Source organism: Amblyomma mixtum, chromosome 3 (genome assembly GCF_055824585.1).
Source record: "Amblyomma mixtum isolate Tamu chromosome 3, ASM5582458v1, whole genome shotgun sequence".
Lineage (NCBI taxonomy): Eukaryota > Metazoa > Arthropoda > Arachnida > Ixodida > Ixodidae > Amblyomma > Amblyomma mixtum.
This window is the reverse complement of record NC_143014.1, coordinates 287,061,627-287,073,813: the sequence shown is the minus strand read 5'-3', so window position 1 is coordinate 287,073,813 and position 12,187 is coordinate 287,061,627. Positions and strand designations below refer to the sequence as shown.

The 12,187-nt window shown below is 46.5% G+C and overlaps 1 protein-coding gene across 2 annotated transcripts in view; it reads right to left on the bottom strand.

Moving 5' to 3' along the window:
• Positions 1 to 12,187, bottom strand: part of LOC149355088 (cytochrome P450 4C1-like) — a 61,684-nt gene that overhangs the window by 21,302 nt on the left and 28,195 nt on the right. For both annotated transcript variants that reach the window (XM_089577587.1, XM_089577589.1), the window contains 5 exons: positions 11,325 to 11,451; positions 9,439 to 9,699; positions 6,499 to 6,672; positions 5,208 to 5,274; positions 119 to 298 (listed from right to left, as the gene is read on the bottom strand). In XM_089577587.1, the coding sequence (XP_089433713.1) occupies positions 119 to 298; positions 5,208 to 5,274; positions 6,499 to 6,672; positions 9,439 to 9,699; positions 11,325 to 11,451 (809 nt within the window). The remainder of the gene's footprint in view (positions 1 to 118; positions 299 to 5,207; positions 5,275 to 6,498; positions 6,673 to 9,438; positions 9,700 to 11,324; positions 11,452 to 12,187) is intronic.

Sequence of the window (12,187 nt, the reverse complement as noted above, 5' to 3'; positions counted from 1 at the left end):
AAAAGCAATCGCTTTGCAGCTCGAGCAGTTGAACTGGTGTCTCTATAAAACCATTGACACAATAGCATGTTATTGAGATAGATTAGGCGTAGCCGACTTCACTGAACATTATGCTCACCGATACAGTTTCGAGGACCGGCAGAGAATGGCACGAAGGCGAACGGATGGCTGCGGCTGCACTTCTCGGGCAGGAAGCGGTCTGGGTCGAACACCTCAGGGTCACGGTGATGGGCGGGGTCGCGGTGGATGCCGTACATCAACACGTAACACGTGCAACCCTCTGGAACCAAGTAGTTTCCTGCGTGCGTTGACCCGAAAGAGCAAAACATGCGTTAGCTGATGGTTGGTTTGGTTTGGTTTTATGGGGGTTTAACGTCCCAAAGCAACTAAGGCTACGAGGGACGCCGTAGTGAAGGGCTCCGGATAATGTCGACCACCTAGTGTTCCTTAACGTGCACTGACATCGCACAGTACACACGCCGATATAAAAGAACTAAATAGTCAAGCGCGCTATAGTATTCAGTGCTGCCTGAAACGATCTGCACTGAGGGCAAAGAAAGCGAAAGGCTGATGGGTATTGTACATCATGTTGCTGCAAAAAAAAATCTGTCTAACTTATGTAGCACCAGTGATATCGGCGATTAAAAACGACCCTCTCTCTTTTCTTTCTGAACCCATGCATCAGAATGAGCTAGAAAAAAAAAGATTAAGGGCCACGACTACGCTCCGCACATCAATACTTAACTTGGCTGGCTGTTTAGTTGCTATCTGTGCGCCAGCTCCCCCAACTATACCGGACTGGAGAGGGCGATGCGTCACCGCCTCAAATCCGTGTGTGCCCACGTGCATCTGCTTTGCCTGCTTCGGTCACAAACACTGTTGCAGGTTATCCCGCAATTACAGGGTGTGCCGAATCATGGCGAGCCAATGACAGCCCCTCACAACCGGCTTCACTCGAGCCATACAACGTCGTAAGGCAGGATTCACGCGAGCTACCGGCGGCCGGACGTCGCCGGGAGCTGCCGGAACTTGGCCAACAATTCTGGACAACAGCATTAATGAACGGGAAAGAGTTTATAACGTAATTTTTTTCATATATTATAAGATTCCACAATAACAATCAATATACCTGCCGATGTCCTCTTGGTAGGCTTGCACTTTTTTGCTATTAACGTTTTTCCTACCGTCAAAAGCGTTCCTAACTGGTTTTCTATGGCAGTCTTAACTACTCGATGCAAGCGATGGAAACGCTATAAATGAAAGATTTTGCTAGAATGGACCATTCCCTTGAATATTTCCTTGCGAGTACCTCGAAGTTTTGCAATATTCAATATTTTCTTACGAGTACCTTACAGTTTTGCAGTATTCAAAATTTTTGTTCAAGAATGTTGGATATGTGGAGCTTTTGAACATAATTTGTAAATTATCGCCGCGCTTTTCACCAGTTGTGCGTGGTAAGAACGCTGAATAGCTTTTAATCTTTTCATTTTACAGATTTATAGCTACCTTCAAAATCATTTCAACGAGCCTTCATAGACACCACGTAGGTGGGTGAGGGTTAAATCCGTATCCTTTTTCTTTCTGTGCGACACGCTCTTGCTTTTCCATGCGTCACACGCCCTTGGTTTTTGCGCGTATACGAACACAGTCATTGAAATAGAGTCCATTTGATACACTATAAAAAATGAAAACGTCGCGTGTATTGGAATGCGGTCACCTATTGCTCATTAACGACAACGAAACCTCGCAGCAAAGTTAGCAGGATGAAAAGTTGGTTTTCCCCTTGCAGTTCAGGCTCTTGAACACCAAAATCTGCCATTTTAACCAGCACTTTTTTTTTGTTGTGCATGTCTGAGGAGAGGAATCCGACCTGCAACCTTCTCGTGGTCTCCCACCGCCTACTGGAGGCACAGAGTGTAGTTTAGGCTATCCTGTGGCGTCCAGTAGCAAATGCGGTGGTAGGGATGGGTTCAAACCAGGTTCCATCCAGTAATGGTCGCGAATCCCCAAGAAACTTGTCAGGTACTCTCCGCGGCCTTCTTAGAGGGACACTGTCCACGATGTCTGTCACCACGGGCGCTGGCAGCTTTGGAGGGGTCCGGACAGGGCTTGTACGAATCCGGCACCCAAAAGGCGACGAAAATTCATAAACTTAAGTTTTCTCATGACGCAAGATCTCCCTCTTGATACAGAGGGCGTACCACCCATCCGTGGAGCGTCGGTTCCCGATTCTGAAGATCTCGGTGCCTCGCGTGGGCATGCGGCTACGTGAACGAAGCCTGGGTTCTGGATCACTCACCTTTAGCTGGAATCGGCGAAAAGGGTACTTATTAGCAGTGAGCCCCGAGGGCTAGTAATCCCTAAAATTTGGGGGCGGGCGTGAAGCGGTAAATACCCAGTATCACTTAGTATGCCCTGCAGAAATCTCACGTGGACCAATCCCTCAGTAACAACTGCATCGTCATCCATTTAGTGACGCATACCCTGGGTAGCAACATCTGTCATCTTTAGTAACACATATCCAATAAGGGCGCCCGTAGCTCTGTAGATGCGCGAGAGGAGAAGTGAGGACATAAATGGACTGCTACAGTGTCCTTTGATATCCCCACCTATGTCCTCAAAAAAGCACTAGGAGCAGGTGAACAGTCTGTGTCGCATCTGAACACCGTGACAGAGTTCACCCGAACAACTACCTTGAAGTATGAGCAGAAGCAACCTCAGGTGAGTGAAAACATGGGTCTCTAGTAGTCACGGAAGTTCGGAAGGGGGAAGCCTGTCTTGGGGGAGAGGACCTCATGTCTTTGGGCCTGTTAGGGTTCCCTGTTTCAAATGGTCGGAGAACGCGGTGAACGATGCATGGTATTAAAGTACACTTGGAAGCTAAGGGCCACATATCTGGCGAATAGCAAGCGCTTGCTCTCCAGGGAGCCTTGGAATGGATTTCTGGTCTATCAAGATCAATTACCAAATACCATGCTGTCCCCGATTCCTACCTAATTCTCATAACCCACTGCCAGCTTCCCAATTCCATTTCGCCACAAGCCACTTCGCAAGCAAAGTCCCAGGGGAAATTAAAGGTCTCCCTCCTTAACTTTCTCCCTAATATTTTTTCCACCCTAGGGTATGCAAAAACCTCACTCTCCGCTCTAAGAAAATATCATTTTTATTATAATTCACTGTAAGCAGGCCCGTTCTATAAAAGGGATACGGAAAGATGCACCATTTCTCTTATTTGATTTTAAATACATCAGTACAAATTCGGTACATGATTGGCCGTTCGCCCACAGTGAAGCGGAAGATGATTGCAAGGCGTCGGCTACCTTTCAGGCCTGCGTGGTTGTATCGCGGGCGCATGACAACAGCATACGGGAGGAAGCCATAACCTCGCTTTCGTAACCTTCCCTTCGCTGCAGGCAAGTCGTGAGAGAGAGTGTGGCAATAAATGTCTATTGAAGCAATGGCCCGTTGGTGCTTTGGAATTGCTGAGATTTTTGGTAGGAAAGCAAATTGATATGGACTGTGTGAAGGCCCCGCAACACAACTGTATGAGAAGTGCTATAAAAGTGCAACGCATTGAATTTCGACACCGCTGGATACGTAAGGTAAGTTATACAAGATAAAAATGAACTGCTCGACAGTGCTGTATAATGTTCAGTTGCTTTTAAAGAAAACTATTAGCGGCCTCAATTAAGCTCTCCTGAGCTGCTGTAAGTCCGTAATACTATAAAGCGTTTGATTTCGGTCCCCTTACCTGCAGTGTGCTGGCTAAAACAGCGACCCACATCGTTAGTAAGAAAAGAACTGCAGCGCAACCAAGACGTACACAAGAGAGGACCACGCAGGACTAGCGCTAAACTTCATCTAACTTTATTCACTAACAGCGCAGCAAATATAAGGAAAAACCAGGACACGTGCAGAGAGATACCAGTTCCCACACAATACCATCTAGATAACCGTTCAAGATACGCCATTTCCGATTTGAAGAGGCTGACAGACGTATCGCTAACACAAAATACAACTCTCTTTGTTTATATGAAATGCTTCCAATAGTTCCCTTGCTCTTGTATCTTTGCTTTTACCTAGAATCTTTACCTCGTGAAACCGTGGTTGACACTTTTTGCAGTACTTGCATCTAGCCTGTGGCAAATGTTCTGCCGCTCGAGGGCATTCATAACACTCAGCGCAGTGCTGATGCAAGTACTGCAAAAAGTGTTCACCACGGTTTCACGAGATAAAGATTCTAGGTAAAAGCAAAGATACAAGAGCAAGGGGACTATTGGAAGCATTTCATATAAAAAAGAGAGGCGTATTTTGTGTTAGCGATACGTCTGTCAGCCTCTACAAATCGGAAATGGCGTATCTTGAACGATTATGTAGATTGTTGTGTGGGAACTGGTATCTCTCTGCACGTGTCCTGGTTTTTCCTTATATTTGCTGCGCTGTTAGTGAATAAAGTTAGATGAAGCTTAGCGCTAGTCCTGTGTGGTCCTCTCTTGTGTACGTCTTGGTTGCGCTACAGTTCTTTTCGTACAACATGCACCATCTATCCCAACAAAAAGTTCTTCTAAACCACATCGTTAGCTAAGCCCAATTAAATTGTCCATGTAAACCAAATGGTCTCTATCTCAATTCGCACCATCCATGACGGCCAAAACTTGTTTATTTTGATTTTCTGAACAGTGTGACTCATGACGCTACACGGTGGTTTAAAAAGCAAGAAATACAAATGACCACAGTGAAGGTGCTTTTCTCGTTAAAGAGAAGCGTCAGAACGTGGCTAAAGAGGAGCGATTATGGCGTAGATGCTAAGCTCCGATTTCTGGGAACATTTCCATTACAAAGGCACTCGCCTTGCATGTGGGAGGTGCGGGGTTCAATCCCCAGTGCCACCGGGTGCCCACCGGTGATACATTGGGTATAAGCTTTTACTGGCCTGGTGCTCGGCTTATTCTTGGGAAATGGTTTTTTGACCCCACCTTGAGAAGAATAAAACTACCATGTGCCTTGGCGCTCTTTCGCCCCAGATGCCCTTAAGCCTTGAAAAAAAAAAATCCTTTAAAAAATTTCTTCAGAAAGTCCATGCAGTACATTGGCAGTCTGTGGACAGCCTACTGAAATTTTCGATGGAGAAGGCCAGTACTTCATCTCAAAAAAGCTCCTTTCAGTAGATTAAAAAGCGAACGATAAGTTAGGTGGATATGCGGTACCAATTTTCAGGGGTTCCGTCAGTGAACGTCCAATCCAAGGGACTATGGTGAAGATGCGCATGGTTTCCTGGAACAGAAACGAGGGCATAAGCAACTTTCATAGTACGCATTTCCTGAGGGCTTCAGTTCGCCCGCAAATTATTCGCAACGTGAGACCCACGATGAGCTTGATTACAGCATTAAACAAATTTTTACCAGATCACAAAGACGCGGTATTATAAGTTGCTGCAATATCAACTCACAAAATTAGCGAGGCAATCCAAAACTTCCCATTCTCAGCAGCCTCCTGAGCCCCTCCCAGATGGCCCACTCTAGCTACAAGGCCCACAGAGTGAACATACTCATTGGTCAGGAAGAGAGCCCGGCACTGAACTGCATTGGTCTCGAATTTCAGGCCGTGATCACGTCATCTGCGATGAGTGCTGCCGTCGTCAGGCTTTCTGCCAAGACAAACGTTCCACTAATACGGGACGATGACGATGCCGCGAGCCCCACAAAACCTGCCCTATACAGGTGCCGCCGTGAAGTAAACACTAAAGAAATACAGAAAACTTAAATCTCATTTTCCACATGCTGGACAAAATTTCTAAACATGTTTATTACCGTTATTTTAATTACTTTTGTTTAATTATCTTAATTATCTTTCAATTCACCTGCTATTCTAGACTGCGTTCGCCTGATGGCGTTACACTGATGACTGTGCCTGGCTTGGGGCTATTTATTAGTATTGAAAAATAGCGCACCACGTCCAAGATAACTGTTGAGGTAAAAGATTTTCCACTACAGCAGAGTGAAAAATCCCATTTAATTTCATGTCTCACTTTAGTACTACGTTTTCGCAACCCCTACTCAAGCTGTAAATAATGAGCGTCCACCTTCCAGCTCTTCTTACTTTCTTTCAGTTTCTAAGCGTCAACAACAGCCCCAAATGAGATGGTGGGACGTCCTAGATAAGATAATACGGCTGACGCGAAGTGTACAGGGTGACGGTTGTTGACGTGCTACGTGTCTGTGTTCTACGTACTGTTGCCGGAACTAGCAATAGCCTTGGCGAAATGCCGCTTTTCTATCGATGCCGCCGATCTGGGAAATCAAGGACAACGAAAGGGAGAATGGCTGCATTACAGGTATATTTCATCCTTGCTGGTCGGCAGCGGCCAGCCTAACGAACCAGGAAAGCATTTCGCGGGGAACCATAGCAGCGTGACGGAGGTGAAGTTAATTTCACGCAGCAGTGCTCTCAGCGCACGCGCTCTTAATTCCCGGCGTGTCTTCTCCAAGTAACACGCACCTTTATGACGCGGTCCAGGTACGTCAGGCTGGCAACGTCGCTCTTCGTCACGTTTCTGGTTGACTGTTGCGCAAAGACGCTGTCCAGTTCCATGTGCACTTTTCGCTGAATTTCAGGGTTGATGGCCAGTGCGAACAGCGTCCAGGACAGTGTCTGGGCCGACGTGTCATGACCCTGAAGGGTGCATGACGGCAGAACAGCTGTGGAAAGCGGCTTGTATCCCCATAGGATTTCTCATGGCTTAGTATGCACAGCCTTAGTCGATAGCAAGACTTTTGTTTGACGGTTCAACAAATGTGAATTCTAGGTGTTTGCTTTGATACTGTTGTCAAAATTTTGGTAGAAAACACCTCCTTTTTTGAATTCGAGTTCATTGTTGATCGAATGTGAAGCAGAGTTGTCAGGCGAGCAGCATTTAATTGTCAGTTTTCCGAATTCCACGAAGGGCGCATGTTCTAAGTTTTATTAGAGGGGCTGATACCTTGTTCAGTGTGTTTGCGAATACGTTTGTACTAATATCTCATGTTGCCTGCAATATATCTGTGCTCGGGTAAGGTTAGTTTTGATACAAAATCCGAATACATACAATTCCTCAATTTACACACGATGCACGGAATTCAGTACGCCGGAGGATCAAAACTGCTTTGTGGTGATTATCAGAAATAAAGAAAAAATCAGAAAATCAGAAAGAAAATCAGAAAATCAGAAATAAAGAAAAAAAAACAGAAAAATAAGAAAAATTATTCGCACTCTTGGATAGTAAGAACGACAACGTGGCTGAAGGTGAAGTAACTGCTGATAACTGAATACGTCGAGAAATATAACAAACCTGTTCAACAGCTTTGGTGCACTCTGGAAAACACGAAAAAGTAAGGAGATAGGACGTATGAACAAACCTTTACCGCCGAGGCTTGAACTCGTTCTAGCCCGCTATGAAAGCGCACGTGCAAGCCCATTGTCTATCTTGTACACTCTATAGACGTGTTTGTTAAGTGTGGAAAGAATTGTTACGGGTAAAAGCCCACGTACAAAGTATGCACTTACAAGATGCAGGCGACAGGGGAGGCTGCGGCCATGGGACAAACCCCCTCTTCTTTAATAATAGGAAAGTGTATTCGCCGTTCGCGCTATGGTTTTCATCTTGCACATATTGCAATATACACCCTGCACCTAAAGGATAACTGTGCGATTTTTTTTTCAGGTTCACTTACATTAGTGAGTCCCTGTACGTTCTTCTCAGTCTGATAATTTTTATGACAAATTTCGCAGCTGCGCCACCTTGCGTATGCGCGAGTACGTTTCCAGGTTTCCTATTTTCTCACTTTTGTAAAATCGCAAACTTTCCCCGCACGTGAACACACTCCCGCGCTCGTTGGAAGGGGAACTGTTAAGCCTCTTCTCGGTCATTTTAGACATTTCATGAATGGCGTCATCGCTTACAGTCCCTGGTTTCGCCATTGAACGAGTCCGTGACAGTCTTGCTGGTAACGTTTTCGACGCCGCCGGTGCGGCATGTAAAGCATCACTTCCAAAGACACAGCCTAGTTGTAGTTTTTATTTCCTTCTTTTGATCTCTTAAAATAGAATGGCTCATTATTCTGAAAAACAATTCATGCAAAAGTAGAAAGAAAAGGAGTTTCATTCCAGAATTATAAGGCTGTCCTAAACTAAACCCGCTAAAAATAAACGGAGTTGGCCTTCAACCTTCTCGTATCAGTATGAAGGTCATGGTCACAGCACACGAAGAAACGAACAACTGCGTGGACAAATATACATAAAATGGCTACTCTTAAAGACTGAAAACTTCACAGATTTCCGGAGCCTGAGTATTTCGTGGGATAGCCATTGCAAACCATACAGTTTGACGTTATTTGAATAGAAAGCTTGCTCCTTAAATGTTATGAGGCCTTCGATATTGATTTGCAGAAGCGTGATACCCAAGTTCGATTGAAGAAATCTCCACAATATTTATACAAATAAACGCCGTGCCCCAGTTTTCGCTCAGTCTGCTAGTCTTTTTTTTACGCTCAATGTGAATATGCAACAAACTCACAGGCCATCAAATTGACTGTCAGCGCGACGTGCAGGTGAGAAATCGCTGAATCATAGCTTAAGACAGCTTTTGAGCGACCTCGCTTCGTGTGTCGAGGTATTCCTAACCTGGCTATACAAGTTCGTGCAAGAGGAGAGATCCTGTAGTACTGCTCAACACCCATCTTGATATATTCGTCCAAAAAAATCCCCTCGCCTCGCAGCTGTTGTTTCTAAGTCACGGCACAGGAGTACTACGAGAACTGATGTGCCGGTTTACAATAATCATGAGCCGATTGAATAGCGGCTTCAAAAACGCATTCTGGAAGAACATCTTTTGTCATATGGTGCGTCTCAGCTTACCTAGCCCCTTAAAGGAATAAAATTTTCAGCTCAGTTTACTGCGGCTCTATGACATTCGTAGCCAGCGCAAATACAGGTATAAAACACAAATACGGTTTTGTACATTTTGGTTAACCTTAATCAACGTTTCCACTTCTTCCATAAAAAAATAGGAATTTATGCTAATTGATTTGTTTGAAAATTAAACAACAAGTAACTCTCAGATTTGCTCCCGAATAAAAAATGCTCACACAAAAGGCAGTCACGGTAGAGTGCGAACGTGTGTTTTTGGGCGCTCATCGTAATGCTGCGCTGTATTGCACGCTGCGGACGGTGTAGTGTCTTTACGGCCGTTAGTTTCGATACAAGAGGCACTGCTGCCCAGAAGCGCTGCGCAACTTTCTGCCAGGTCTCGCTTTCGACCACCTTTGTTCTTGGGCAGAAACGTTCACTAAGGATCCATTTCATTCCTGCGAAGTTCACACCCATCGACATCGGCACTCCTAGCTTTAATCGGGCTCCCAGATGCAAGCCCTGTCCACGGTTCGCACCGTTGGCGGCGCTCACCGCGAACATGAAGGTGTCCACCTCCTGTCTCATGTCTTCGATAGTGAGGAAGCCGCGACGGTAGTACTGCGACAGCAGGTCCAAGAAGGCCAGTCGCTCGGAGCCTCCAACAGCTCTCTGGGCTTCAGCAGCCGCCACCGTCGGCATCACCTTGCCAACGGATGCGCGAAGGCCCGGTTGCTCATGCCGCTCCTCCTCCACATCGCCAGACCGCGCGGCTGCACGCCTGGCCGCGTCGGCTTCCTGGCGATCCACGATCACCTGTTTGCGCAAGAGGCCGCAACCGCAGCGGTCACTTCACAATGATTCTACCTGCGGGCGCTTCTGGGAAAAGCGTTGCTCAGTTCTTGTGCCAGGACTCGTAATTGCGCGCCCAACAATCGCCAGTCGCTGGCACTTAAGAGGCGCAACTTTTTTTTTTTCGAGCTTTTGATTTACGTTTCTCGACAATACTAACTGCGACGGGGCATTTCATCAAGTTGAGAACAATGCCAGCTTGGGGACTTTCGCAACACCGTCTCTATCTTGTCTCCTTTCAACCGTGCGAATGCTCGGGAGTGTCCCAATTACCATGACTGAAAAGTGGTCCGTAGCGAAACGCTGACGGCATAGCTTGTAAGTCTGCTGGTCTAGCTAAATTCCCGTAATTTGCTGGAAAGCAGCGCCTTTCCTGTACACATTTCGAGCTTCTGTTAGCGCCGATAGACTAGCAAGAGAATCGAGCGATCTCTACCGCGCATACATGTGTACGTGACGAAAAAGAAGATGCCTACTGGAAAGCATGTTTGGCTGCATGAAAAATAAAATTTAGGTTATGTGCAATAATGAAATACAAAATGCAGCTGCGTACATCAAGCGAGGAAAAATGTGTGTCCTTCAACGTTCTCACACGCGTGCAGAAAGCGCAAAAGAATTAGAAGTCACCCTGAGACAGGTTTGCGTATACGAAACTGGTCTTTATCCGGCGCCGTCCTGATCACCTCTTAAAAAAAAAAAAGCCGATTCGTGGTGCTGCGGATGACCAGCGCTAGCTGCTCCTTCCTACTTGGGCGTTTGCGACTGTTGCAAAAGTCCAAATCGACTGTGTTTCTGTTCTGGGGGAATTACGACGAGTACTGTATGGTGCGAGAAATGAATTGGCACGGACTTGCGCACCTTGACATGCAGTGAATCTGCGGGCAGCGTCACGACAGCGTTAGTTCCTTGTTCGACCAGTCGCACGTTTCTACCTCTCGCCTCCCGCATACGCGGAGTGTTCCGAGCATGACGCTCCGCCTCGGCAGCATTGATAACCTTCCTAGAGCGCGACTGTTCCACGCGACCGCTGGCGGCTGTATCGTAACTGCGGCAGCTGCTATACTGCCCAGACTACCGCGCCAACAAGTCATTTCAGAATGTTTTCGTGGCAGCCGTTTCAAGACGTTTGGTCGCGTCGTTTTTCGATCTCGCACCCATCCTTGTGACGACGAAGTTGGCGCGAATCACGGGAGGTGCGCACGGGGTGGCCAATGGGTCCCGGACGCGAAACGACTACTTAGACGAACATGCCTTCCTCAGGAACCTTCCCTCTAGCAACTAGCGCTGCAATAGTGCACACCAGTCCACCAAATACTAAACTCACCTTCAGATTACTTTTCCAGTGATTTACAGTGTACTGGTCCTTTAATCTTAAAAGCATTTCTATAGGGTGTAATTTGCCTAGAACCATCTTCGTTATCAAGAGTGCAACTTTCTCTTGTATTGTGATATTTAGGCTCTATCCAACAGAACAAAAAATACTTCATGGTTTTCGAAGATGTGTTCAGCAATTATTCATATGCATGCATAGTATAAAAGTTGGCTTCTGCTCCTCTGTAGGCATTTGATCGAAAATTGTGCGCATTCACCTTGGTCGTGAAGCGGTGCAGCCTGTTTACCACCTTGTCAAACATGACGCCTTTTTCTGTGGCCCCGTACACCGCATCAATCCATGTCCATGGCTGCATCACGCGCTTCATAAACAGCTTGATGGCACTGAAACGAATTTCGAAATGCAAAGAAGCTGAAGCGAAAAAGGAGACGACTTCAGTACTACAAAAATGACAAACTACAACCCCCTTCACTTCATTCGGCAAGCTTCTCTGTTCACTTGCCGAAAGAAGCGCACTTTCCAATATGAGGCTATGGCAGCGAGAAACACGAGCATATTTAAGGAAAAACATGTAGGTGCTCTCTAACTAGGGCACACAAGAGGTATTCAGCACGTCTTTGGTAAAGTACATCTCTGCTTAATACACAGTGAACCGCAGCATAAACAATCCAAAATAGCTCCGATGTCGTTTACCTCATAAAAGGGGCCTCACAAACTTTCTGTCGAAAACGGGTGGCTACTTCTAGATGCAAAGGCGCAATGAGCTAGGTCAGGAGCAGTGAACTTCAGATCGGCTTGATAATTCAATGCTTTTTTAGCGCGACTGTGTCAAAGCCTCCGTTGCGTACAAAATCCGGCGTCGTCGTCAGCATTGTGGGCGAAAAATTCCCGGAGAAGCAACCAGGTAGGCCTCCTAGGTCACGTGACCTTGTGGTGTCATCAAACCTGCCTCCCACATTGTGAGAAACTGACCGCAGTAGGAGCCAAATTAATTATTGGTCACCTGGGAGAGCTACTAGGGCCTCACAAGCCCCACCGGTGGCAACACCTGCCATCACAGGGCAGTGGCGCATCCCTTAACCACTGTACCACTGCGCCAAGAGTGGTATGATGACTCCC